General features: G+C 45.1%; 2 protein-coding genes and 1 pseudogene across 5 annotated transcripts; 2 read left to right on the plus strand and 1 right to left on the minus strand.

Annotated features, from left to right (window-relative positions):
* Window positions 1-3,715: 3,715 nt before the first annotated feature.
* ftcd (formimidoyltransferase cyclodeaminase) lies at window positions 3,716-9,326 on the minus strand. Its single transcript, XM_029660284.2, has 13 exons — window positions 9,045-9,326; window positions 8,479-8,662; window positions 7,980-8,108; window positions 7,591-7,679; window positions 7,084-7,263; window positions 6,731-6,868; window positions 6,376-6,569; window positions 6,155-6,284; window positions 5,866-6,027; window positions 5,236-5,279; window positions 4,560-4,698; window positions 4,102-4,197; window positions 3,716-3,929 (listed from the first exon to the last, which is right to left on the minus strand). Exons 1-13 carry the CDS (start codon window positions 9,096-9,098, stop codon window positions 3,846-3,848), a joined length of 1,623 nt encoding a protein of 540 aa, XP_029516144.2. The 5' UTR covers window positions 9,099-9,326; the 3' UTR covers window positions 3,716-3,845.
* A 1,254-nt stretch (window positions 9,327-10,580) lies between these two features.
* On the plus strand, window positions 10,581-18,013 carry LOC115129966 (CCR4-NOT transcription complex subunit 9). 4 transcript variants are annotated; one of them, XM_065018758.1, is made up of 8 exons: window positions 10,581-10,640; window positions 11,860-12,039; window positions 12,155-12,270; window positions 12,389-12,498; window positions 12,676-12,785; window positions 16,243-16,341; window positions 16,434-16,524; window positions 16,753-18,013. In XM_065018758.1, exons 1-8 carry the CDS (start codon window positions 10,617-10,619, stop codon window positions 16,932-16,934), a joined length of 912 nt encoding a protein of 303 aa, XP_064874830.1. In that variant the 5' UTR covers window positions 10,581-10,616; the 3' UTR covers window positions 16,935-18,013. The 4 variants fall into 4 exon arrangements, with proteins under 4 accessions (XP_064874830.1, XP_064874832.1, XP_064874831.1 ...); XM_065018760.1 differs by having other exon boundaries at window positions 10,602-10,640; window positions 16,434-16,525; window positions 16,766-18,013; XM_065018759.1 differs by lacking the exon at window positions 10,581-10,640 and adding an exon at window positions 11,245-11,404.
* A 3,859-nt stretch (window positions 18,014-21,872) lies between these two features.
* Window positions 21,873-24,140, plus strand: LOC115129863 (1-phosphatidylinositol 4,5-bisphosphate phosphodiesterase delta-4-like; annotated as a pseudogene).
* The last annotated feature ends 3,318 nt before the right edge of the window (window positions 24,141-27,458 follow it).

The following is a 27,458-nucleotide window of genomic DNA, read 5'->3' on the forward strand; positions in this document are numbered from 1 at the left end:
TGCATCTTGGTCCTCACCTTCTTCCTCTGAATGCCGTTACACCGATAGAGGTCACTGACCTGGACATAAAGATCTTTGCCTTCCCGGTGTACTTGGACACGGTGGAGCTGCCCATCGGCTAGGCTGGAGACTTTGGGCGGAAATATCTCTGCTCTCTTCTCTCTGTTCAGACGGTACCAGATCTGCAGACGCCCTACAAAAGTTAAGAAAGTCAGAAAAAGGCTTCTAATCGTACAATGTTGTTAAGAGATGAAGACAGAGAGAATCATGGATGGAGATAGCAAAAGATAGCTACCGTTAGCCAGGATGATAGCCGGGTACTGTTGATGGTAGGTGCTGACACAGAGTAACATGGCAGGGGTGTGAGTCATCAGAAAGCTGAAGGCAACGTTTTCTCTAGACTCGCAGTCGTGGGCATAGATGGCTGAGGACTGGCTATGGATTGGCTGACTGCTAGAGGACTGGCTATGGATTGGCTGACTGCTAGAGGACTGGCTATGGATTGGCTGACTGCTAGAGGACTGGCTATGGATTGGCTGACTGCTAGAGGACTGGCTATGGATTGGCTGACTGCTAGAGGACTGGCTATGGATTGGCTGACTGCTAGACAACTGGCTACCTCTGTCTCTGTTGTGCATGACTGGGAAAGGCATCTGGAAGGTAAGGGTCACCGAGGAGCCACTCTCGAAGGACATTGACACTTGTTACAGGGATACAAACACGGATGTTGTTGTTAGTGTAGAAGGCTCCTTATTCAGTAGTGCCGTATTGTGCTGTTGATCTCAGACACGGATTCCGCAGCATTTGCAAGAACCAGCTTATCTGAATGTTGAATGGGTCAGAACAAAAGGGATGCTTGAAAGAGTAAAACTCAAAGAAACATGACTAGATCATCAATGGATCAAACAGAAGTCACACATTCTCTGAGGTACCAAGTGCCCCTTCCCTTAAAGCACGACTCTGTCCAGAAACCTCATTCAAAATGCTGTGAATAGGTTATATCTGAAGTGATAAAACCTGCTTTGATGCCAGTGGATGAATACAGGATTCATCCATAATGGATGGCGTCGTCTCAGCAGGAGTCCTGTTGTGTGTCAGCCAGGCCAGCATGAACACAGCTTTTGAATGTATATCAGTTTTAGAATAAAACTAACGTAACAAAATGTGGGGAAAAAGTCAAGGGGTCTGAATACCTTCCAAATGCACTGTCGACTTTTTTGTTGTTGTATAGAGTCAATTTGAAAGATATACAATTACAGTAGAAACATACATTCTATAGTACACTTACTTTACTGAAGTGGAAACAATAATTTGGCGATAATGTGTAAAAACATAAAGCACTTAACTATAGTTTAGTTTTCCCACACGTGTTACAGCCTGAATATAAAATTGATTCAATTGAGAATTTGTGTTACTGGCTTACACGCAATACTCCATAATGTCAAAGTGGAATTATGTTTTTAGAAATGTGTACAAATGAAAAGCTGCAGTGTCTTGAGTCAATAAGCATTTAACCACTTTGTTTTGGCACGCCTAAATAAGCTCCGGAGTAAATCTGTGCATAACAAGTCGCATAATAACTTGCGTGGACTCAATCTGTGTGCAATAATAGTGTTAAACATTAATTTTGAATGACTACCTCATGTCTGTACCCCACACATACAATTATCTGTAAGGTCCTTGAATCTGTGTTTGATATTCACTACTAGACTGAATCACAAAGACCAGGGAGGTTTACCAATACCTCGCAAAGAAGGGCAACCTATTGGTAGATGGGTTAAAAAAACAATGACATTGAATATTCCTTTGAGCATGGTGCAGTTATTAATTGCACTTTGGATGGCGTATCAATACACCCAGTCACTGCAAAGATACAGATGTCCTTCCTAACTTAGTTGCCGGAGAGGAAGGAAACCGCTTAGGGATTTCATCATGAGGCCAATGGTGATTTAAAAAAATAGTTTAATGGCTGTCATAGGAGAAAACTGAGGATGGATCAGTGGAACATTGTAGTTACTCCACTATACTAATCTAAACGACAGTCAAAATAAGGAAGCCCATACAGAATAAAAAATATTCTAAAACATGCATAAAATATGGCAAATAAATTGAATTAACTTTATGACCTGAATACAAAGTGTTATGTTTGGGGCAAATCCAACACAACACATCACTGAGTACCACTTTTCATATTTTTTAGCATGATGGTGATTGCATCGTGTTATTTTGGACCGTGGGTTGTGTCAGTGTTAGCTCCATGGCTACTGAGTAAATAAGGGTAGCTCAACAATATTTTAACCATAAGATAAAGTTCCTTGTGTTACCATAATTTTTGTAAATCTTCAAAGGAAAATTCAATTTTCCAAACAGTTTGCTTCAATGGCTTATTAGTTTTGAAGATTATTCAAATACAATTGAAAGCAAGTTGATAAAATGGGTACATTGATGATGTATAGTGTTATTGGGTCAAGGTAATTCAGAAAATCATGGCTGAATTTCACTTATAAAGTGCTTCACTATATTACTCTTCGGTGCCTCTTGTGGCGACGCCCATGGCCTCAACAACCGTGCCCATGACCACCATCGCTATCACTTTTCCATACCACTACCATGACCGTGATGGTCTCTACGACCAGGGCTACCGTGTTTAACGCCACGATCTCCATGGTGACCATCACCTCTGCCACCAGGGCTGTGTCTGCCACCAGGACTGTGTCTACCACCAGGGCTGTGTCTGCCTCCATGGTCATCACTGCCTCTGCGGTCTGGAGGGGTAGCAACCCTCTGGAGGACCATGGTCTCGTCCAACCCAAAGTGGTGGTCCTTATCCCCAGGAGGACAGCCCCCCCGGTCCCCCTGGGCCACCATGAGGCTGTTTCTGCTGATCTAAGTCATACCCTGAGGGGTGACGACCCCCTAGATGAGACAAGCAGTCAAAAAGAAAATGATCATTAAAACACGGCTAGGCAAAATATGTTCAAAAAATGTTATATGTCGAGCAGACAAAACATTGAGGGTATTTTACCTGAGCTGCTGTCAAACATTTCCGGCGATTTAATATGTTACTTTGATAAGAAAATTGCAACAAAGGATTACGTCTTTTTAACCACTGTTTTATCATATTAATATAAGGCTATAAAACAGATTGACCTGCCCAAAGTTCCTTGTTCAAAGTCTAAAGGTATTCCAATACATTACATGTAATCAAAAGAATAATGAATACTCATTTGAGATATGCAAATACTGAATATGTGCCAGAAGGATCAAATAAATCATGCATATGTTTAACATAGAACCCAGATTAAATGAAGAGTGTACACGCCTGTCACTGGTGTGTATAAGCAGCTCTCGATTCTGTCCTTTGTCTTGTGTGAAGGATGTCCTCTTACTTAAAGGAACTGGATAAACTACACCCTTTAATTCCCGTCATGTCATCCTGCCTGTTGTACTACACAGGTGGAGCTGAGGTATGGGCGGGGTTCATGTCCCGAGAAAACACCTTGCATCACTTTGTCATTCAGAAGCAAATAATACTACTCTATCATCATAGCTTCACGTGGAAGAGAGAAGAAGAAACGTTGTGGTACTATTGTATTTAATGTGATTTAGAACACTTTGACTGTGATATCTTGGCTTGGTGTCGGCTGCTGCTATACGGTACATGACGCAAGTGTTTCTTGAATTCCTAACAAAGCAAAGCAGTACGACTGAGGAGTAGTTGATCAAGCATTTATTTGAGTGAACCCAGTTTATTTTGTAAAGTGTTATGAGAATTGATAGTTTTGAAAGCCTGGTTTGAGGCTTAGGCAGGCAGTGGGTGGTGCTTTAGTAATGTGGTAACTTCTTCAATCTTTTCTCTCTGCAGCATCCAGGACTGCATTAGCACTCTCCCTGGCCTCAGTAAGCAGAGCTGACGCTCTCTGTTGAGTCTGCAAAACACAAAACATCAGTGTATAAGTGTAACTATGAAATAACTGTATAACAATGTAATAATCCACTGGCTCTCACCAAAATCGAGCCTTATTGATAGATGACCTAAGTTGTAACCTAGGCTACATCATTTTGGAGCGAGAAAGACCTATAGGCTACATTGTAACTTACAGCCACTTTGAAGGACTCATCTGCGATATCCTTGAGGTTAATCGCAACGTTGTAGTAGGCGCCAAACACTGCTGTTTCCAGGGCTTTAGCTGCTACCTGCAACACCACAAATAATAACCATATAAGGAAGATGTTTTGTAGGCTGTCTACAGTACAATGCATGTCATAGCTCTGGGGCATCTGTCAGGGAAAACGTTTTGCAACCAGACTAAATAGAGACACTTATGGGTGTCCTGGCATTTTGAGATGCTGTTTTACGGTATGCCAGTAAGATGGTATGTGTAGATAAGCAGTTGGCAGGAATCAGAATGTTCCACAGTTATGTCATTAAAGCATGTCGGTGTCTGCCCTCAAGCAAATAAACAACTGCACAGAAGCCACTCGGGTGTGCTTGCAAAGCTGCAATGCAAAGTCCATAGACAAGACAGGGACTCTGTTCACGGTTTCAGTCACGATACCTGGAGGTCAGACTTGCAGGCCACGTTTCCGTAGAGCACCATTTCCTTTAGACAAGGCCACAGCAGGTTGACTCGTTCAGCCAGAGACAGTGGGACCGCCACAGCTTGCTTCAGACCCTCCTGCATGGCATCTTCCCTCCTGGGGCAGGAACAGGGATAGGGGTAATGGTAAGGCAGGAATAGGTAGGGATAGGGGAAGAGGCAGGTCAAAAGCAAGACCGGGGTAGGGGTTGAAGCAGGATTAGGGGTGGGGATAGGTATAAGGTATAGGAACGAGGAAGAGTCGAGAAATTAGATCGATTTGGAGCATGACAAGACGACACCATGACTACAAGACTACACCTTACATACTATTAGATCAGGTGAGCTGACAGTAAATGAACTACAGTTAACCAGTCTTCTTTGGGAAAGCCTGCTTTAGATGTTTACAGGGATAGGCCAGGTTGCTTGCCAGGTAAAATGAGGTGAGGGCGGGATACAGGAGAATGTACAGTAATGAGTCAATCTGAAGTAAAGATGGTTTGAAACAGTTCCAACATGCTGTGCTGTTTAAAGGTGTGTGTGTGTGTGTGTGTGTGTGTGTGTGTGTGCTTAATTGCACATCTACTTTAATGACATGCTTCTCTGACATCTTGGATTCGACAGAACTGCCACATGCTGGTAGCATGGCAATCACCTTTTGACTTCATCTGATGTGTTTCTTGGCATCTTCAATGCAGCCTGAAAACGAGAAAGTTCAACCTTATTAAACAGGAGTAAAAGATTACATTCCACTACATTTTCATAGCAAAGCCACAAGACAGCAAACATCAAGATCTTACCTTGGGTCTAACCTTCAAAGCAAGCATTTACAAGGAACAAAAACATAGTTTTTATCACTTGATCTTCACCTGAACTTTTATCATCTGAAATATTCATCATATTTTGTACGACTCTCCGCTTCGCTAAAAGGCAGGGCGGGGTCGCGTCAGGTAGGGTCGCATCGAGCGGCAGGTAGCCCAGCGGTTAGCTCATTGGAGCAGTATCCGAAAGGTCGCTGGTTTGAATGCCCGAGCCGACAAGGTGAAAAATCTATCTGTGCCCTTGAGCAAGGGCACTTAAACCTAATTTGTTGCAGGGGCTCCGTACTACTATGGCTAACCCTGTAAAATAACACATTTCACTGCACCTATCCGGTGTACGTGACAAAACTTCTTCTTTTTTTCAAGGTATAAGTTTAGCTAAGTCTCTTTTTCATGTATAGTTCCTGCTTTCACTAGCCCGGTTAACCCAGACTGAAGGTTTCCATGATATGTTTTCCTCTCACCATGTAGCGACTGAACGCCTTGGAGTCTGCGTCCACCATGACCAGCAGTTCATTCATGGCCTGATGAAAGGGAGGGATGAGTCTCCTCATGATGCTGTCCAGGCTGTCAAACTGCCTCTTCCCATAGGTCATCTGACCCACCATGGCTCCCAGAGCAGCCCCCTGAAACGGACACACACACACCTTTGACTCCTTGTATTGTACATACTTTATATTGGTTTATTCCTATGTGCTGGGCAAGGTCATAAGGGGAATATAGTCATCTATATGATATTAAAGTTGGTTGTACCATTGCAGCGACGGCAGCAGAGACTGACCCTCCTCCTGGAGCAGCGGTTCTGGCCCCCACGCTGCGGACAAACTGCTGCAGAGACAGAGACACCAGACGCTTGTCCTCCTCAGTCCTCTCCACCATGTACCTAGAGTCACAACCATAGAAATAGATTTGAATGACTAGAATGGGGAAAAAGTCCCTTAGACCTTGGAAATAGTGCACTCATTGGTACTCACTCTATGATTCTCTCTTTGGGGTCGAAAGGCCCAAGTGAATCGAGCCCAAGTTTACTGATGACCAGACGGACTTTGTGCTCCTCCTCCACAATGAAGAGCTTGTCTCTCTGGATGTAGAAGTCGGCACAGTCCAGCACGGCTCTCAGAGGCATGATGCCTACAATCTGAGAGCCCACCACTGGCAGGTTCAGGTCCTGGGGGGAAGAAGGAAGGAAGGAGAGGTGTCAAACTGGCTGAACGTTTTGACATTATTAGTTGTCCTTATGTCACTGGTTCAAACCACCAGATCAGTGCGAGGGTTTTGTACAATAATGCTGTACTGTTTTCAGCTGTGGTTGTTGTTGCGTTGTTGTACCTTGGCAGCGCTGCAGATCTCTTCGTAAACAGTGTGGACGGGCGTCAGCTCAAAGTCCAGGATGTTGGTGGACACCTGGGCTATGTTCGCCTCTTCCAGGTACCAGCCCATTCCCTGCACCTTCTTCAGCAGACCCGGCTACAATACAAATCAATCATGTTGCTCTCTTTGGAAGCAGACAAGGCATATGACTCAAAAATAGGCCTTTATTAGTTCAGCATCAGTTATAAAGATGGAGGAAAACAATGATGTCTCAGAAAAATGAGTGGAATCTCTTCCGAAGCCAAAGTAGCTGTGTGTCGTTCATTTCTGACATTGGGCGATCAAGATGTACAGTAGCGAGCCTACCCTACCTGGTCTTTGCTTCTGCCCTGTTCCCGGATATCTAGTGCAATCCGATGGGCTTGTTCCTTGGTGCTGAGTAGGTTTATGTTGTAGGCAACCAGGAATTTGCGAGCGCCTGCTACTGTAGCTCCCCAGGAGGGCACGAAGGCGGCAGGGCCATAGTCAGGAGCCCACTCTGTCCTCTTCAACTGAGGACAATAGACACATCGGTATAATTTAGTGCTTCCAACCCCTCTTAAACATTGTGTGTTTGAGCTACAGACTTCTTTTTTTTTTACATTGGATTTGTCTATTTCTTCTGCATCAGCCGATGCCAACAATTAGCCTGGGAGTTGAACTAGAGCAGTGTTAGTGAGACAAGGGCGGATCCAGAAAATGGTTCTTCTCACAAAAAAACGTCTAAAGTAAAGTACCGCTTTTCATTTTTAGCTTGTTTTTCACAGATCTATGCTCTTTTACAACGAGGGAAAAGTTGCCCATAGGGTACGAACACGATGAAGTTAGGTCAAACTCACTTTCTCAGACAAGGCCTCATACTCCCCTGCCCGGACAGAGGGAAGAGATCTCCTGTTCTCTTTCCTCGCTGCTTCTCCATAAAGATACACTGTGGAGAAACGACAATGTGTCTTATTCACCTTTATGTGGCTTTCTGGGAACAATACCATTATTTTACCAGGTAAGTTTACTGAGAACACATTCTCATTTACAGCAGCGACCTGGGGAATAGTTACGGGAGAGGAGGGGGAGGAATGAGCCAATTGTAAGCCAGGGATGATTACCATATGAGAAAGAATACACAGAGTCAAGGTGCACTGCACTGAAACTGACCCTATGGCTTTGTCCACAGCAAAGTAAATGGCCAATATGTTAACTATAGGTCAATAGGTCAGAGAGGAAAACCTACCAGGTACATGCAGCACATCTGTTAAGTGCTGGGCAAATATGTTGGCACAGTTGACACAGTCCTCCATAGTGACATTCTGGACAGGGATGAAGGGACACACGTCCATGGCGCCCATCCGTGGATGCTCCCCTACAACAAACGTACATATTATTCCAATAAACACACTAAACAACTTATCAACAGTACTTAGCCACCCTTTATTTGCACTTAAAAGTGAGGTGGGGCAGCAGGTAGCCTAGTGGTTAGAGCGTTGGACTTGTAACCGCAAGGTTGCACGATTGAATCCCCGAGCTGAAAAGGTAAAAATATGTCTTTCTACCCCTGAGCAAGGCAGTTAACCCACTGTTCCTAGGATCTCATTGAAAATAAGAATGTGTTCTTAACTGACTTGCTTAGTTAAATAAAGGTCAAATAAATCAAATAAAAGGTGGAGGAGTCGTGTGGGATCTTTGAACATAACTGTTTGGCTAAGTCATGTGAGAGTCTCTCTCTCTCCTACCTGAGTGTTTGGTCATATCAATGAGTGGGAAGGCAGTGCGTGCAGCGTTCAGTGCACCTTCCACCACAGCCTGTGGCGAGCCTACAAAGGTGTAGACCGTACGGTTGGTGGAGGATCCAGGGTCCACGTCGAGCAGACTGCATCCCTCCGTGCTGGAGATGGCCTCTGCTATGGCATCAATCACCTGGAATGGGAGCAAGTCACATGGACTCTTTTAACTTGTTTCCGTCCACATACAGTTATTCAGAAAACATTTTGTTGGTATCTCGAGATCATATTCAGGATTGAGATTATACTGTAAAAGTGTTTGTTTGCTTAGGTATTCACAGTCTCCTTGAGCCCCCCTTGATTCCAGACACACTGATCTTGTAAAATATAGAAAAATGTCAAATAAAAATGATGTCATTGGTAATCAAGATCGATGTTTCCGACAGAAGGTCTTCTTACATGACCACTATAAAGCTATCATGTGTGTTGTGTTAATCACACCACAGACTATTTACTAACAGCTTCCTTCTGCTGTGCCAACAGGTAACCCACTTTCTGTATCTCCCACGCCCACACACCTTTTTGTTCCGGCCCTCTGAGAAGTTGGGCACACACTCCACCAGCTTAGCCATGATGCGTAATAGTCACAGAGTTGGGTCGTCCGAGACAAGGACTCAGACCAATTTAAGGCAGAAGTGTATTCCCCCTTTCTCTCTGCTCCACAAGCACACACCAACCAATCCAGTCTGTCTCTTCATCCCCCAAAACGGGACATTTAAACAGTCTGTCCCTCTGTAACACTGGTTGAATCATTAACTTGCTCCACTGTCCTCTTATCCAGGTCAGCTGGCATTGATTCCCAGGCTGCTCTAGTCTAATATTTACCAGGACCTGGCGCGGATGGTGCCAGCCTCACATGAAACATTCGCAGACACTAATCCCTGATTCCCCGTAGGTTAGACTTAAATACTGGAGCACCGGATGCGAATGGTGAAGGAATTAATCCAGTATGATCAAAGGAGGTATCCAGGCTGACAGACAGATATCTGGTGAACTCTCCACTCTAGCTGTTACCTCTGCTTTCTCACCACAGCCATAGTAAACACTTGGCTAAGTCCTATTCAGAGATGAGAATGAGATAATTCCAATAATTATGACTGAAATGTGAAGTAGTGCACAGATCTAGACCCCCCGCTGCATTATCATATAGCATTCATTGTGTATTCATGTCTTGTGTTTATGGTACGCAGAGTTTCTGAACATTTTGGGACCAGTAACACAGGTTCATAAATAGTACACATAATATGCACTATCAACAATAGGATTTCTTAAATCTGAATCAAAGAGCTTCATGTTGGTTATTATTAGCTATGGCAGTAGTGGCTCTGTTATAGCCTCTGTGACATTTGTCCCAAAGGATTGAACAGTCTCGAATGGTCAAACATCCTCAGAAATCAGCATTGAGCTAGGTGATCAAAGCATTACTCCGCTAAGTAGCAATCAAGCAGGCCGATTCTTATTATGTTTTTATTTTTTTTATTTTATTGAACCTTTATTTAACTAGGTAAGTCAGTTAAGAATTCTTATTTACAATGACGGCCTGCCAATTGACAGATCGACCAGTTTATATTTATACAAAGATGTAGCCGACTTCTTTGGTCTTGATACACTGAAGACGCAACCACTGAGGCTGTAGGCTGTGCTATCTAGCCCAGTGTTTCTGAAACTTTTTCTTGCCAAGGGACTGTGTTCTAGCCAACTGTTGAAGGATTAACTAACATCAATTAATGAACACCCATCTATGGTTGCATCACATCATCCCCCCCGAAACAAAACAAACACATTCGGCTGGGCTGGTTAATGAGTAATGCTACAGAGGAGATCTGGATGGACTGAGCTGCATTTATAGAACTGGGCACTAACAGACAAATATTTTAGCGCTTATTGGTGCAGTGGAATAATCCTCCTGCTACCTGGTCCTATTGACATACATTGGTACTATACATGGCGTTAACTTCAATGCCTATGAATAAAAACAGATAATCGTTTAAATAAAATGAAAAAGTCTAACTCCTTGTTTCACTCTGTGCTCAACCCAATCTTTAGTTGCTCTGTGTGTGGGATGCAGATCATCAGAAAAAGGTGTGTTCATGTTATGTACACACATCCCAAATGTGAGTATAATAAAATGGAATATTATCAAAGATTACCTCTCTGACATGATTGTTATTATTTTGGGGCTCCCAAGTGGCTCAGTGGTCTAAGACACTGTATCTCAGTGCTAGAGGTGTCACTACAGACAACCAGGTTTGGTTGTAGGCTGTCATTGCAAATAAGGATTTGTTCTTAACTGACTTGCCTAGATAAATAAATGTTACATTTAAAAAATATTTTTGTAGTTAAGGTTTATATTGTAACGACCATGGGTTTATATGCACGGAAACCGACTATGCCACACGAGCATGCTTTTGCGGCACAGTCGATAGCGCGCCGGACCAAGGGGTAGAAGGTCGAAGGTTCGAGACCTGTTTCATTACAATATTTAGGCATGTCGTAATGGGATATTATAGCTCAATTGAGAGCATGTGGATCAACACCCTCGTTTGTTTATGGACCCCAAACTCAAAATTCGCAAAAACGAATGCCTTCATGAAATATCAAATCAAATCAAATGTATTTGTGCTAAATTATTTGTATATCTGTCAGTCGGTCGGCTGCAATGTGCATAATATTGAAGTGGTCAAAAACAGAAAAAGACGGAAATAGTCACGTCACTTTCCCGGCGTGTCACACGAGGCAGGTCTGAGTTCAAAGGTTGAACGCAGTTGCGCTCTCGCGAGCTTCGTTCTCTGTTTTCACAACATAACACATTTTTAGATTTTACTAGACGTTTTTCGAAAATATCCAAGCGCTGCATAGAATGCTGGCTACAGGAGCAGTAAGTACACGAAATCGTTGCTAGCGTTAGCTAGCTAGGTTAACAATAGCTAGTACAAGGCTTTTGTTTTTGCTAGCACAAGGCCAATCCCTGGCCTGCATCTGGCCAGCAGTACAGTTGCTAGCTAACTGTAATGCTGAACTTGTTACAGAGCTTTTTTTAACCCCTCATGTGGCAAACTGTTTGGATAATATTCACATTTAAATGAGTCAGCTACTAGCTATGGTAGCTAACTACTATTTGTGGGAAAGTTGCCGTATCCATGAAAGTAACGTTAATTTACATATTGCTGTTGACCATTAGCTACCGTTTCGGTAGCCAGCTAGCACTAGCTACCTAGCTAACTCATTCATTCATTAAGGTGGCAAGAAACACGTTGTTAACCCTTTTGTAAACGGAATAATTCCAACACAATGTCAGTTTAACTCACGGTGTCCACCTCTCCTGTAAAACAGGCTGTAACCACGGCTCTGGCCCAAGTGGATAGGGAAAAGATATACCAGTGGATCAACGAGCTGTCCAGCCCAGAGACCCGCGAGAATGCCCTGCTTGAGCTCAGTAAAAAACGGGAGTCCGTGCCAGATTTGGCTCCAATGCTATGGCACTCATGTGGAACTATAGCTGCTCTCCTGCAGGTAAGATTGTGGATATCACTCACTGGCTAGTCTCTAGCCGGATGTAGTATGGTTTTCCTCTGTGAGTGTGGCTCTAAACTTGACAATGACCCTCTTCTTATTCTTTCACAAATAGGAAATTGTCAACATCTACCCCTCAATAAACCCCCCAACCCTCACCGCTCACCAGTCCAACAGAGTATGCAACGCATTAGCACTTCTGCAGTGTGTAGCCTCTCATCCAGAGACAAGGTGGGTCACTTGATTTTCTATCATCATGATTGAATTGTGCAGTGAAATTAACAAAAACAGTCAGTTTTCTTCTATATGATGCGAAATGTCTAACTTTATTTACTGTTGTCTTTCACAGATCGGCATTTCTGGCAGCACACATTCCTCTATTCCTGTACCCCTTCTTACACACTGTCAGCAAAACACGACCATTTGAGTACCTCCGACTCACCAGCCTAGGAGTGATCGGTAAATATTCTTTATATCATTTTTGTGGTTCTATTGCTATGAGGCCTTCTCTGTATTTTCTTCTCTCTCTCTCACTCTCTGTTGTCATTGCCTAACTAATGAAATGATCCAATTACTTTGACTATACAGTATGTGTCATGTATGTTTCTCTATAACTTGTTCCTGTTTGATTGGCAGGTGCCTTGGTCAAAACAGATGAGCAGGAAGTGATCAACTTCCTGTTGACAACAGAAATCATTCCCCTGTGCCTTCGCATAATGGAGTCTGGCAGTGAGCTTTCCAAAACGGTACATATCTCTCGCTCTCTGCATCTCTCTCTCGCTCTCTGCATCTCTCTCGCTCTCTGCATCTCTCTCGCTCTCTGCATCTCTCTCGCTCTCTGCATCTCTCTCGCTCTCTGCATCTCTCTCGCTCTCTGCATCTCTCTCTCGCTCTGCATCTCTCTCGCTCTGCATCTCTCTCTCGCTCTGCATCTCTCTCTCGCTCTGCATCTCTCTCTCGCTCTGCATCTCTCTCTCGCTCTCTGCATCTCTCTCTCGCTCTCTGCATCTCTCTCTCGCTCTCTGCATCTCTCTCTCGCTCTCTGCATCTCGCTCTCTGCATCTCTCTCTGCATCTCTCTCTGCATCTCGCTCTCTGCATCTCGCTCTCTGCATCTCGCTCTCTGCATCTCTCTCTCTGCATCTCGCTCTCGCTCTCTGCATCTCCCTCTCTGCATCGCTCTCTGCATCTCGCTCTCTGCATCTCGCTCTCTGCATCTCGCTCTCTGCATCTCGCTCTCTGCATCTCGTTCTCTGCATCTCGCTCTCTGCATCTCGCTCTCTGCATCTCTCTGCATCTCGCTCTCTGCATCTCGCTCTCTGCATCTCGCTCTCTGCATCTCTCTCTGCATCTCGCTCTCTGCATCTCTCTCTCTGCATCTCGCTCTCTGCATCTCGCTCTCTAAATCTCTCGCTCTCTGCATCTCGCTCTCTCTGCATCTCTCTCTCTCTGCATCTCGCTCTCTGCATCTCGCTCTCTGCATCTCGCTCTCTGCATCTCGCTCTCTGCATCTCGCTCTCTGCATCTCTCTCTCGCTCTCTGCATCTCGCTCTCTGCATCTCGCTCTCTACCTCTACCTCTCTCTCGCTCTCTGCATCTCTCTCTCTGCATCTCTCTCGCTCTCTGCATCTCTCTCGCTCTCTACCTCTACCTCTCTCTCGCTCTCTGCATCTCTCTCGCTCTCTGCATCTCTCTCGCTCTCTGCATCTCGCTCTCTGCATCTCTCTCTCTGCATCTCTCGCTCTCTGCATCTCGCTCTCTGCATCTCGCTCTCTGCATCTCGCTCTCTGCATCTCGCTCTCTCTCTCGCTCTCTGCATCGCTCTCTGCATCGCTCTCTCTGCATCTCTCTCTCTGCATCTCGCTCTCTGCATCTCGCTCTCTGCATCTCGCTCTCTGCATCTCGCTCTCTGCATCTCGCTCTCTGCATCTCTCTCTCTGCATCTCTCTCTGCATCTCTCTCTGCATCTCTCTCTCTGCATCTCTCTCTGCATCTCTCTCTCTGCATCTCTCTCTCTGCATCTCTCTCTCTGCATCTCTCTCTCTGCATCTCTCTCTCTGCATCTCTCTCTCTGCATCTCTCTCTCTGCATCTCTCTCGCTCTGCATCTCGCTCTCTGCATCTCGCTCTCTGTACCTCTCTGCATCGCTCTCTGCATCGCTCTCTGCATCTCTCTCTCTGCATCTCTCTCTCGCTCTCTGCATCTCGCTCTCGCTCTCTGCATCTCTCTCTCGCTCTCTGCATCTCGCTCTCTGTACCTCTCTCTCGCTCTCTGCATCGCTCTCTGCATCTCTCTCTCTGCATGTCTCTCTCTGCATCTCGCTCTCTGCATCTCGCTCTCTGCATCTCCTCTCTGCATCTCGCTCTCTGCATCTCGCTCTCTGCATCTCCCTCTCTGCATCTCCCTCTCTGCATCTCGCTCTCTGCATCTCGCTCTCTGCATCTCGCTCTCTGCATCTCGCTCTCTGCATCTCGCTCTCTGCATCTCGCTCTCTGCATCTCCCTCTCTGCATCTCCCTCTCTGCATCTCCCTCTCTGCATCTCCCTCTCTGCATCTCCCTCTCTGCATCTCCCTCTCTGCATCTCCCTCTCTGCATCGCTCTCTGCATCTCGCTCTCTGCATCTCGCTCTCTGCATCTCGCTCTCTGCATCTCGCTCTCTGCATCTCGCTCTCGCTCTCTGCATCTCGCTCTCTGCATCTCGCTCTCTGCATCTCTCTCTCTGCATCTCTCTCTATGCATCTCGCTCTCTGCATCTCGCTCTCTGCATCTCTCTCTCTGCATCTCTCTCTCTGCATCTCTCTCTCTGCATCTCGCTCTCTGCATCTCGCTCTCTGCATCTCGCTCTCTGCATCTCTCTCTCGCTCTCTGCATCTCGCTCTCTGCATCTCTCTCTCGCTCTCTCGCTCTCTGCATCTCTCTCTCGCTCTCTCGCTCTCTGCATCTCTCTCGCTCTCTGCATCTCTCTCGCTCTCTGCATCTCTCTCGCTCTCTGCATCTCGCTCTCTGCATCTCCCTCTCTGCATCTCTCTCTCGCTCTCTGCATCGCTCTCTGCATCTCGCTCTCTGCATCTCGCTCTCTGCATCTCGCTCTCTGCATCTCGCTCTCTGCATCTCGCTCTCTGCATCTCGCTATCTGCATCTCACTCTCTGCATCTCACTCTCTGTACCTCTCTCTCGCTCTCTGCATCGCTCTCTGCATCTCGCTATCTGCATCTCGCTCTCTGTACCTCTCTGCATCGCTCTCTGCATCGCTCTCTGCATCTCGCTCTCTGCATCTCGCTCTCTGTACCTCTCTCTCGCTCTCTGCATCTCGCTCTCTGCATCTCTCTCTCGCTCTCTGCATCTCTCTCTCGCTCTCTGCATCTCTCTCTCGCTCTCTGCATCTCGCTCTCTGCATCTCGCTCTCTGTACCTCTCTCTGCATCTCGCTCTCTGCATCTCCCTCTCTGCATCTCCTCTCTGCATCTCCCTCTCTGCATCTCCTCTCTGCATCTCCCTCTCTGCATCTCGCTCTCTGCATCTCCTCTCTGCATCTCCTCTCTGCATCTCCCTCTCTGCATCTCCCTCTCTGCATCTCCCTCTCTGCATCTCCCTCTCTGCATCTCCCTCTCTGCATCTCGCTCTCTGCATCTCGCTCTCTGCATCTCGCTCTCTGCATCTCGCTCTCTGCATCTCGCTCTCTGCATCTCGCTCTCTGCATCTCGCTCTCTGCATCTCGCTCTCTGCATCTCGCTCTCTGCATCTCGCTCTCTGTACCTCGCTCTCTGCATCTCGCTCTCTGCATCTCGCTCTCTGCATCTCGCTCTCTGCATCTCCCTCTCTGCATCTCCCTCTCTGCATCTCCCTCTCTGCATCTCCCTCTCTGCATCTCCCTCTCTGCATCTCCCTCTCTGCATCTCCCTCTCTGCATCTCCCTCTCTGCATCTCGCTCTCTGCATCTCGCTCTCTGCATCTCGCTCTCTGCATCTCGCTCTCTGCACCTCGCTCTCTGCACCTCACTCTCTGTACCTCTCTCTCGCTCTCTGCATCGCTCTCTGCATCTCGCTCTCTGCATCTCGCTCTCTGCATCTCGCTCTCTGTACCTCTCTCTCGCTCTCTGCATCGCTCTCTGCATCGCGCTCTCTGCATCTCGCTCTCTGTACCTCTCTCTCGCTCTGTCTCTCTAAAGATACATGTATTTCAACCCTAATTTTTTGTTCCACAGGTAGCAACTTTTATACTACAGAAAATACTCCTTGATGACACAGGGCTGGCATACATTTGCCAAACGTATGAACGCTTCTCCCATGTGGCCATGATACTTGTAAGATTAAGGTTAACCAATATTCAAAATATTATACTTTTCTAGACATTGGTTGCCCCCTAAATTATTTTTTATACAACTGTCTTTTTCAGGGCAAAATGGTTCTTCAGCTCTCCAAAGAGCCCTCTGCTCGTCTTTTGAAACATGTTGTCCGCTGTTACCTACGCCTGTCAGACAACTCCAGGTATTGAAATCAACTCTTCGACCTGCTGTTTGCTAGTCTGTGTTCAATCCTTCAGTGTTTTGAAGCAATTTTTCAGGAATTACTAAACAAAAACATATTGGGGAAGTGATGTTGGGAACTCTGAAAACAATGGATGTGGTCATGGTCTTATCTTGATAGATAATTGATTCTGCTGAAAGTGGCTTACTCACTATCATAACTAACATGACTTTGTTTTTCTCACCTCTGCCCCCACACCAGAGCCCGAGAGGCCCTCCGTCAGTGTCTACCAGACCAGCTTAAAGACACCACGTTTGCCCAAGTCCTGAAGGACGATACCACCACCAAACGCTGGTTGGCACAGCTGGTGAAGAACCTACAGGAAGGCCAAGTCACAGACCCCAGAGGCATCCCTCTGCCCACACAGTAGCTCCCCTTACCTTTTCAGCAGGGTTGTACAATTATGGTAACTTTCCCATGATTCCCACGTTTACCTAGACTTTCCTAGGAATTTTCCAAATTAGATTTATTTAAAACCTGGGAATTTTGCCAAAGTTACTGGAATTTTGCAACCCTACGTACCATGCAGCTGCACTGAGTGACACCCACCAGCAAGGACCCAGCTTCCAGAAACAGGAAAAAGCCACCAGTTTGAATGACGAACGGACTCATAAAGGGGCACTTATTTTGTGAAGGAAGACTGTATTGAATGAAAGCTCTATACTCAGCTGTTTTCTTACAGTATCTTTCATTCAGATCAAACTGCCTGCCCAATCTCCAGAAGTGTATGAATGTGTTTTCACTTGGTCTCAAACTATTAGTTATATCTTCTTTTTTTCTCAAGGACATTTGGAGTCTTCACTTCACTAAGTGTTCTGAAATTGAAGTAGACGGCACAATAAAATGTTACACCTTGACATATGTGATATGTGGCATACTTTCTCTTGTGTAATAATTAATTGTAATAACATATTACAAAGTAACTGTTTTCTAGTTACATGGATGTGTTATTGATATACACATCTCAAATAGGCTAGTGTATGGAAATCAAGCTGCTTCTGTATTGTGTACATTAAGAGGTTCCAAGTAAACGTGTTGGTGTGCTTCAGTGTTGACAGATTAAGGGACCCCACCCCCATTTAAGCCTTGGCTCTGTCTATCTAAGTGAATCCTGAGCTGCTGCAGTGCAGTATTGATGCTCTGGATCCTGAGTGGAGACTCGGTCAGAAAGATAAGTTCATGTTCTCAGTGCTCAACTGTAGAGGTAACTCCGGCCTCAACACAACCTTGTTCTCTGTCAGTGGCAAAGCATGTGAACTTGGGGTGGCAGGTAGCCTCGTGGTTAGAGCGTTGGGCCAGTAACCAAAAGGTTGCTGGATCGAATCCCCGAGCTGACATGGTAAAAATCTGTCGTTCTGCCCCCGAACAGTTCCCTGTAGGTCGTCATTGTAAATAAGAATTTGTTCTTAACTGACTTGCCTAGTTAAATAAAGTTTTAAAAAACATTGAGTAATGTGTCTTTGTTCTTTAAACTCTCCTCTGACCTATGTTTGGTTTATGCATTGTTCTAAAAACACTGACCTGATGTATGAGCATCTTTGAGGATGTACTTGGCCCCTCTGTTGTAGGCTTGAAGCTACTTCGTGTGGGTTCACTTGGGCTCATTGCAGCAGGTTTAGTTGTCTTTGTCTTGGAACAAATATCAAATCATTTCAAAGCGTTAACATGGCTAAGTTCTGTTTTAAAAGTCCTTAAACAGTGTGTATACAAAATAAGCACAATGATGTGTGGTATACTATAATGTTGGTAACATGGGGTTAGTCATTTATGGAAAAGTATGACCCCAGTTTGGGGCACCTACATAAACTTTCACCTCATTTATGAATGAATAGTGCCTTTTAATTTATCAAAAGAAGACCTAAAATGTGTAGCTGAAGCTTAAAGTAATATCATCTTGGCTGTTGGCTCAGGTACTTGATCTTTGTACATCTCATTACATTTCAAACTGACTGGCCATTTAACACTAAAGAGGACCCTTTGAATGGAGGAAAAAAAAGATGAGGTTGGATGAATGGAGGGAGGGTTAGAGGGTGTGTCAGAGTGTTGTTGGCGACTGTGTTGACTCAGTAAGGATCAGCTATCCCTGCCTGCCTCTCTCTCAGCGCTCTACAGCGGCATGCAGAGTCAGAGCTGACCCAGCCAGACAGACAGGGCCAGCTCCCCTCCCTGTCTGAAGCTCCAGAACCACAACAGGCACAACACCTACCTGGACCCAGCTGAGATGCCCCTCCATCGGGTGAGTCAGTAGCTATCCTTGCTCTACCTGCTGTCCCTTCATTTTATGTCTGTAAATACATTCATTCCTCCATGTTTGCTAGCCTACTTACTGTTGTATGCACTTGACTGTAATATGAGCCTCAATTTGTTTTCATTTAAATGTGTTGCGGGGTTCTTGGTGAGGATAAATTCAATTATTTGTGATAAATGGTTTTGTTTTAGTTTTTCTGAACCCAGTGAAATGATGTGGTCAGACGGTTTGACAGAGAGATTTAGAAGACGAAGATGAAATGGAATCAGTGGAGAAGATAGTTTGGACTACAAAATGTATGTGTGTGTGTGTATACTATACATTGGATTTGAAAAATGTCATCTAATTTCAACCAGCTTTGTAAACATAGAAATAGGCTAAAACTTAAACTGAAATACACTGACTTAACCTGTCTAACAGGTTGTTACATCAATCACATTTCATAATCATCAGAACTATGTATTTGTTGAAATTGGGTTGAAAATTCCACATAGAAACGCAAAAAAAATGTTTTGATTTTATATTCAATTGGGTGATTGAAATTCTGTTGAATTTTAGATTTGATTAGTCATATTTTATTTCACCTTGTTTCAATGTTGTAGTAAAATGGAATGTTTGAATCAATGTCATTGTTTCAACTTAAATGAAGAGGTATATTGAAATAACATGTTAAGACGAAGTCCAACGATTTCTGCCTGAACTGGGCCTCCTACTGGTATGTGAGGGGTAATGCATTTCAGTGAGAACAAGTCCACCATCCAGATGACCTACCTCTATGTACCCTGTTTAGCTTTGGAAACAGGCTGTGTTCGTTTTAGCTGAGTTTTCATCTCAACACATTTTGACATTGATCAACTTTCATACTCCTTTGTGTTGACTACCTAAATAACGTTAAATAGTTTTTAAAGTAACTCCTCTAACTTTTCTAACATGAGCTGTATGTGAAATTCAATTCGGAGTGAGGCTGAGTTTATGTAGGCAACATTGACACCTGATTCACCCAACAAAGGACACTTTGGCTGCATTTACACAGGCAGACCAATTCTGATATTTTATTCTCACTAATTGTTTTTTTTCCCAATTAGATTAGCTCTGAAAAAGAGCTGATGTGATTGGTAAAAATACCAGTTAGTGGAAACAATATCAAAATTTGGCTGTCTGTGTAAATGCAGCCCATAATTTCAACATGTAGCTAGTTATACTATCATTCATCCACGGTTGATTGGATCTTTGGAAGTAGTTACCATTAGCCCTATAAATAGGATGCCAAATTCATTATATTGAGAATACACTTTTACCTTTGGATATTGTCTTTCATATGAAGGATGGTTGATGGATTTCTAATTGAATCTACAAATTATTAATATGTTGGATTAATGTCGCCATCTCAACCAAACATCTAAGTTGAAGAATAGGACCAAATCAAACTTGATGTGAAGTTCATTTAAAGTTTGATTTGATGTAGTGCTATTCTTCAACTTAGATTTTTGGTTGAGATGGAGACGTGAATCCAACATGTCAATTGCGTTCACAATTCAATATCCAATTTCTCTACAAATGAATGACTCAGATGTTAGGGCCAGGGTTATGTAGGTAGTCTACGCAAACGAGTATGGAAGCTGATCAGTGTCAATCTGCGTTGACATAATAGCTCAGCTGAAACGAACACAGCTTGTTTCCTAAGCTAAGTACAGCACATAAACACAGCAACAACAAAAAACGTCCTCTCACTGTCAACTGCGTTTATTTTCAGCAAACTTAACATGCTTAAATATTTGTATGAACATAGCAAGATTCAACAACTGAGACATAAACTTAACAAGATCCACAGACATGTGACAAACAGGAACGGAATAATGTGGCCCTGAACAAAGGGGGGCTCAAAATCAAAAGTAACAGTCAGGTGTGGCCACCAGTTGCATTAAGTACTGCAGTGCATCTCCTCCTCATGGACTGCACCAGATTTTCCCGTTTTTGCTGTGAGATGTTACCCCACTCTTCCACCAAGGCACCTGCAAGTTCCCTGACATTTTTTGGGGGAATGGCCCTAGCCCTCACCCTCCGATCCAACAGCTCCCAGACGTGCTCAATGAGATTGAGATCCGGGCTCTTCGATGGACATGGCAGAACACTGACATTCCTGTCTTATAGGAAATCACGCACAGAACGAGCAGTGTGTGGCTGGTATCATTGTCATGCTGGAGGGTCATGTTAGGATGAGCCTGCAGAAAGTGTACCACATGAGGGAGGAGGATGTCGTCCCTGTAACGCACAGCGTTGAGATTGCCTGACAACAAGCTGAGTCCAATGATGCTGTGACACACCGCACCTGACCATGACGGACCCTCCACCTCCAAATCGATCCCGCTCCAGAGTACAGGCCTCGGTGTATCGCTAATTCCTTTGACGATAAACGCGAATCCGACCATCACCGCTGGTGAGACAAAACTGCGACTTGTCAGAGAAGAGCACTTTTTGCCTGTCCTGTCTGGTCCAGCAACGGGGGGTTTGTGCCCATAGGCGACGTTGTTGCCGGTGATGTCTGGTGAGGACCTGCCTTACAACAGGCCTACAAGCCCTCAGTCCAGCCTCTCTCAGCCTATTGCGGACAGTCTGAGCACTGATGGACGGATTGTGCGTTCCTGGTGTAACTCGGGCAGTTGTTGTTGCCATCCTGTACCTGTCCCGCAGGTGTGATGTTTGGATGTACTGATCCTGTGCAGGTGTTGTTTCATGTGGTCTGCCACTGCGAGGACGATCAGCTGTGTCCCTGTAGCGCTGTCTTAGGCGTCTCACAATACGGACATTTCAATTCATTGCCCTGGCCACATCTGCAGTCCTCATGCCTCCTTGCAGCATCCTAAGGCACGTTCATGCAGATGAGCAGAGACCCTGGGTATCTTTCGTTTTGTGTTTTTCAGGGTCAGTAGAAAGGCCTCTTTAGTGTCCTATGTTTTCACAACTGTGACCTTAATTGCCTACCATCTGTAAGCTGTTAGTGTCTTAACGCCCGTCCAACAGTTGCATGTTCGTTAATTGTATATGGTTCATTGAACAAGCATGGGAAACAGTGGGAAACGTACAAACCCTTTACAATGAAGATCTGTGAAGTTATTTGGATTTTTACGAATTATCTTTGAAAGACAGGGTCCTGAAAAAGGGACATTTCTTTTTTTGCTGAGTTTAGATGTAGCCATCTGGATTGTTGACTTGTTCTCACTGGAGTGTGTTTCCCCCTCATATACCAGTAGGAGTCACTGTTTAGGAAGGAATCGTTGGACTCTGCCTTCACATTTTATTTCGATATACCTCATTATTTAGGTTGATGGCATGATGCTGAAAAGATTGAGGTGGATTCAAAAATAAAATGTTACTATCAACATTGAAACAAGGTCAAATAATATACCGTCTATCAAATATGAAATTCAACATAATTTCAACCACCCCAATTTACAGTATATTGAATATAGGATGAAAATGATTTTGTAATGTTTCTACGTTTTCCACGTTGATTCCACATCACAATATGTTGACAAATGACATTGCAACAACGTTGATTGAACCAGTGTATGCCCGGTGGGCCGTGTGTATGAATCTCTGGGTCTGTGTGAGACTGAGATGGATGTCCCGTTCACTTAGACTGATCCCAGATCTGTACGAGTTGACAAGACGACACAAACAGATCTGGGACCAGGCTACTGTTGACTGATATTGAGCGGTTGCCATAATGTATGTCAGGACAGGACAGTTATCTGGGCCTTGTCTCCTACTCGACTTCAGCCCCTGACTCCTACTTTCCCTAATGTGTCTGATCAGGTATCCAGGGCGATGACAACCTCCAGTCCATGATCATTGGCACGGTGATGAGGAAGATTAAGTCTCGCACATGGAAGAAGCAGCGCTTCTTCAAGCTGCAGAAGGACTGCATGACCATCTTGGTACAAGTCCAAGAAGGCCGGGAACACCCACTCCACATGTGAGTAGTGACATTTACAGTACATGCTTAGACCATGTTTAGACAACGTTTAGACAACATCACCTACTGACAGACACACATTTTCTTACATTTGATACATATTATATCATTGTCCACATCAAGATTATGTTCGGCAGCAGGCTATATACTGACTGTACAAAACATTAGGAACACCTTCCTTATGTTGAGTTGCACCCCCTTTTGCCCTCAGAACAGCCTCAATTCGTCGGAGCATGGACTCTACAAGGCGTCAAAATCGTTCCACAGGGATGCTGCCCTATGCTGACTCCAGTGCTTCCCACAGTTGTGTCACGTTGGCTGGATGTCCTTTGGTTCGTGGACCATTCTTGATACACACAGGAAACTGTTGAGCGTGAAAAACCCAGCAATGTTGCAGTTCTTGACACACTCAAACCAGTTCATTCACCCTCTGAATGGCACACACACAATCCATGTCTCAATTGTCTCAAGGCTTAAAAATCCTTCTTTAACCAGTCTCGCCCTTCATCTCTACTGATTCAAGTGGATTTAACAAGTGACACCTGGATTCACCTGGTCAGTCTATGTCATGGAAAGAGCATGTGTTCCTAATGTTTTGTACACAGCTTTGAGTAATTTTGTCGTTGCAGTGCTCTAGTTTTATCATCACTGAAGTGAGTGATAATATTGGGCTATAGGGTTCACCGTGTACCTAAAGACTTGACTTATTCCCTTTAGCCACGAGTGGAGCAAAGGGCCTAAAGAAAACCTAAGGAGATCGCTGAATACCTAAAGAGATACCTAAGTAGATAATATTCAGCTTCTCTTCTCCTTTTCAACAGTCTCTGTGAGTGACGTGGAGACGGTGCGTGAGGGCCACCAGTCAGAGGTTCTGCTAAGCATCGCAGACGAGTTTCCCTCAGGCCGCTGCTTCACCCTGGTATTCCGTGGTCGCCGTGGTAACCTGGACCTGGTGGCAGGCTCAGCGGATGAGGCCCAGTCCTGGATCAAAGGTATGCGGAAGCTGATCGAGAACCTGGAGAACATGGGCGAGAGTGAGAAGCTTGACCAGTATCCTTTCTGACAAGCTAAACCAATCAATCAAAAGTATTTACAAAGCCCTGATGAATTTGTTCTGTTCCATAAGATGCTGACCCAGAGAGAGGACGTTCTCAGGGTGTTCCAGGACTACTCTGGCGACGTACAGAAGCTGTCTCTGCGGGACCTGGAGGAGTTCCTGAGAGATGAACAACTGGAGGAGGTGGACGAGGTTCAGCAGCTGGCCATGGAGCTCATCGAGCGCTACGAACCCTCTGACATAGGTAGTACTGACCTCTGACCCTGACATGATTTGTGGCTATAGCTGAACAATCACACCCTACGAATTATCAGGTCAATAACCATGTCATCAGGTCAACATCATGGTCAAGCAGTTCTTGTTATTTCAACCAAGAACAAATATATTTTAATGAATATGAATTAATGATGGATGTAATGAAAAATAAAAAGATATGGTTTGAACTGATTGCAATTTTAGTTTTTTAGTTTTTTAAAGTTTTTGTGTTCCATAGCCAAGATGCTGAAGGCTATGTCTATCGACAGTTTACTGATGTACCTGGCATCGGCTGAGGGCTCCATCTTCCACCCCAGACAATAGAGCTTGTGCCAGGACATGACCCAGCCCCTCAACCACTACTTCATCTCCTCTTCACACAACACATACCTGATGGAGGACCAGCTTCGAGGACACAGCAGTGTCGAGGGATACATATGTACTCTACACCAGTGGTGGCTGATGGGAAGGCTTAGTAGGCCGTTCTTGAGAGACGATCTTGATCTCTGTCTTGAGGTGAATTACGACACAACTTTTGGAAGACAGAATCTGAGGGATTGATCATTGTCCATTCAAATGAATATACTCTGGGACAAAGTCCAAAAATAACTTGTTTCTTCCTCGTTAGGGCTTTGAAGCGAGGCTGTCGGTGTGTAGAAGTAGACTGTTGGGACGGTCCCAATGGAGAGTCTATCGTCTACCACGGACACACTTTCACCTCCAAGATCCCCTTCAAAGATGTTGTGAACGCACTGAGAAACTATGCCTTCGAGGTATTTATTTAATCCGAAGAAATTGTAATGACAAGATTAAACCTCAGAGCTCTCACACAGAGCTCTCACACAGTAAACCAGCACATGACCGGCCTGTCAAAGACTTATCCTGTTCTGTGCCAAAATGGTCCTCCCATGCCGCCAGGTTCATGTTGTGGGTCAGGGTTTCAGGGCCCTGGTCAAAAGTAGTGCACTGCATAGGGAATAAGGTGCCATTTGGGATGCAGTCACTCATACAGGACAGCCCAGAATGTAGTGGATGGACTACATAGAGGGTGCCGTTTGGGACACACTCTCTGTCTGTCTGCAACTGGATGGTGGCCTGGGCTGCTCCATGCGACCCCTGTCCTGTCTGCCTGAGTGGAGAAGCTGCTGGTGTATAGAGACTGGTAGCAGGTACAGCCTTTCTCCTCACACTGAGAATGCTGCAGTCCAGTGTTGAATTATTCACTCTCCCCTTCCTCCCAGGTATCAGAATACCCGGTTATCCTGTCCACCAAGAACCACTGCGGTGTTGAACAGCAGCGAGTCATGGCCCAACACCTCAACACCATCCTTGGGGACCTGCTGCTGAGAAGCACCCTGGATGGAAAGATACCCGTCAGCTTTCCTTCTCCTGAGGTGAGGCAGGCACCAGGAACAGTAGCCAGGTAATCTGCTCTGATCTGACTCTCACCACGTCACGGCAAGGGCAAACGTGGCGTGATGGTGGTGGTGATGGGACAGAATTGTCCCCACAGAAATACAATTACTACAACGGACATTACTATTCCAATTCAAGCCAGCATTCTGCAATGGGTGGACCGGCGGCCATATTGAGTTTACCTATGTCAAATTGCCATGGGCTGCAGTCCAAACACGTTATTTTGACCCCCTCAGCTATTGCGCTATCCACGTTCCCTCGGGGGAATCCCAGTTGAAACTGGATGCAGTTTGATTGCCATCTTAAGTGGAGGTCCAATTCACTAACGTTGCCCCCTCGGCCCTCCATTTAGCTAGAGGGAGCGAGTGAACAGCTTTGGACCGAGTTTGGGAAACCCTTCTCTAGACGACCTGCCGCCCTCAACAACACACTTAAGGGTGGAGTCAGTGTACAGTATGTGCATTATTAAACCAGTTGATCTTGTTGACAGAATGTGCCTCAAAGATAATTGAAGAGCACTTTCATTAGAATTCACTGAACCTCCGCAGTGGGCTTTTTTTCATTAATTAGTCTATTTTCTCTTGAACCATGTGGTCTATCTACTAGAAACTCAAGGACAATATGGACACAGACAAAAAACAATTTATACTATATATGAATATATATATTTTTAAGTTATTCAAGTATACATTACCAAAGTTACGATAGATTGGCATAGATGTTCTGTTAATTACCCAAATTACTGAGGATTCCGGTAACTTTGGTAAACTACCGGTAGCTTTGCAACCCTAGTCCTGTCACTAAACTCTGGGCCTGCCATGATGTAGTTGTATATATTTCAGTCACTCCTTCTCAACTCCATCTCCCGCTCTCATATCCACTTAGCAGAAGACGTCAGTCACTCACTTCTCCATTGTCCCTCAATTCCATCAGGGCAAAAGTGTATCATCTTAGTCCGAATCTGCTGATGTGTTGACTTAACCAAGTTATAACACTGTTATAGGACTGATATTGTCCAAGAGTTGCATTCAACTCTGACATCGCTCATGAAAGATATAGGGCTAAAGCCAGCGACTAGACCAAGTGAGCCTCCTAATGGTGCCATACGAACACCAGAGATAGCCATAGACAGAGAGAGGACGAGAGAGCCGACGGCACCAACACTCTTTCAAGACTGTACTACTGTCTTGAGAGAGAAGACTGACTGACTGACTGACTGACTGACTGACTGACTGACTGACTGACTGACTGACTGACTGACTGACTGACTGACTGACTGACTGACTGACTGACTGTTGGGTGGAAGGTTGCGGGTAGAGGTAGAAAGCCCTCTAATATGAGACACTGAAGCACCTCTGACTTTATTCTTGGTTCTTTCAGGATATCGGTCAATAACAAGTAGTGTCCATTAACAGATTAGATGGATGTCCATGGGTCTAAGACATCATTTAACATTGGCACTCTATGTTTAATGAACGGCATAAATTAGAATGCCATACTAGGGATGACATGGTTTGATCAATATGGCAATCAGGGGTAAAGCCAGTAGTCTACAGGAGCAGTGAGCTCTGGGATGACCTTGGCCCTGGTGTAACTACTCTGATGATGGCTGTCCTGTCCTAAACACAGACTGTAGCTCAGAGTCTCTGTTTGTGTTCGGCCCCGGATCTGCTTTCATACAGAGGCAGCCCAGGTGTGCACTAGGACTGGGACACCTGGTTGCATTGCTAATTAGTCTGGCCGTGTGCCCGCCTGCATACCTCAACCTTACGGTCATCGAAGCCTGATTGGCACTGGCAGACCTACTGTGGTTGGCTTCATAGTGAAGTATCACTTACTCCATATTGGGGTTGTCCCGGGTGCACTTGCAGCTTTCACCCATGGCTAGCTACACTCCACTCTTTCTCTCGAACTTTACGAGTGCCACGTTGCCCTTATCGCA

The sequence above is a fragment of the Oncorhynchus nerka genome, linkage group LG5, assembly GCF_034236695.1.
Source record: "Oncorhynchus nerka isolate Pitt River linkage group LG5, Oner_Uvic_2.0, whole genome shotgun sequence".
NCBI classification, from domain to species: Eukaryota; Metazoa; Chordata; class Actinopteri; order Salmoniformes; family Salmonidae; genus Oncorhynchus; species Oncorhynchus nerka.

What these genes read in the sequence shown, in the direction of transcription:
- LOC115129966 (XM_065018758.1), top strand. Translation starts at nt 10,617, where the DNA reads ATGTTATGTACACACATCCCAAAT. An exon ending in GCCTCTCATCCAGAGACAAG is followed by an intron (nt 12,271 to 12,388) that starts GTGGGTCACTTG and finishes TGTCTTTCACAG; the next exon opens with ATCGGCATTTCTGGCAGCAC. An exon ending in CACCAGCCTAGGAGTGATCG is followed by an intron (nt 12,499 to 12,675) that starts GTAAATATTCTT and finishes TTTGATTGGCAG; the next exon opens with GTGCCTTGGTCAAAACAGAT.
- ftcd (XM_029660284.2), bottom strand. Translation starts at nt 9,098, where the DNA reads ATGGCTAAGCTGGTGGAGTGTGTGCCCAACTTCTCAGAGGGCCGGAAC. An exon ending in CAGAGGGCCGGAACAAAAAG is followed by an intron (nt 8,663 to 9,044) that starts GTGTGTGGGCGT and finishes CTCCCATTCCAG; the next exon opens with GTGATTGATGCCATAGCAGA. An exon ending in CTGCTGCCGTCGCTGCAATG is followed by an intron (nt 6,028 to 6,154) that starts GTACAACCAACT and finishes TGTCCGTTTCAG; the next exon opens with GGGGCTGCTCTGGGAGCCAT.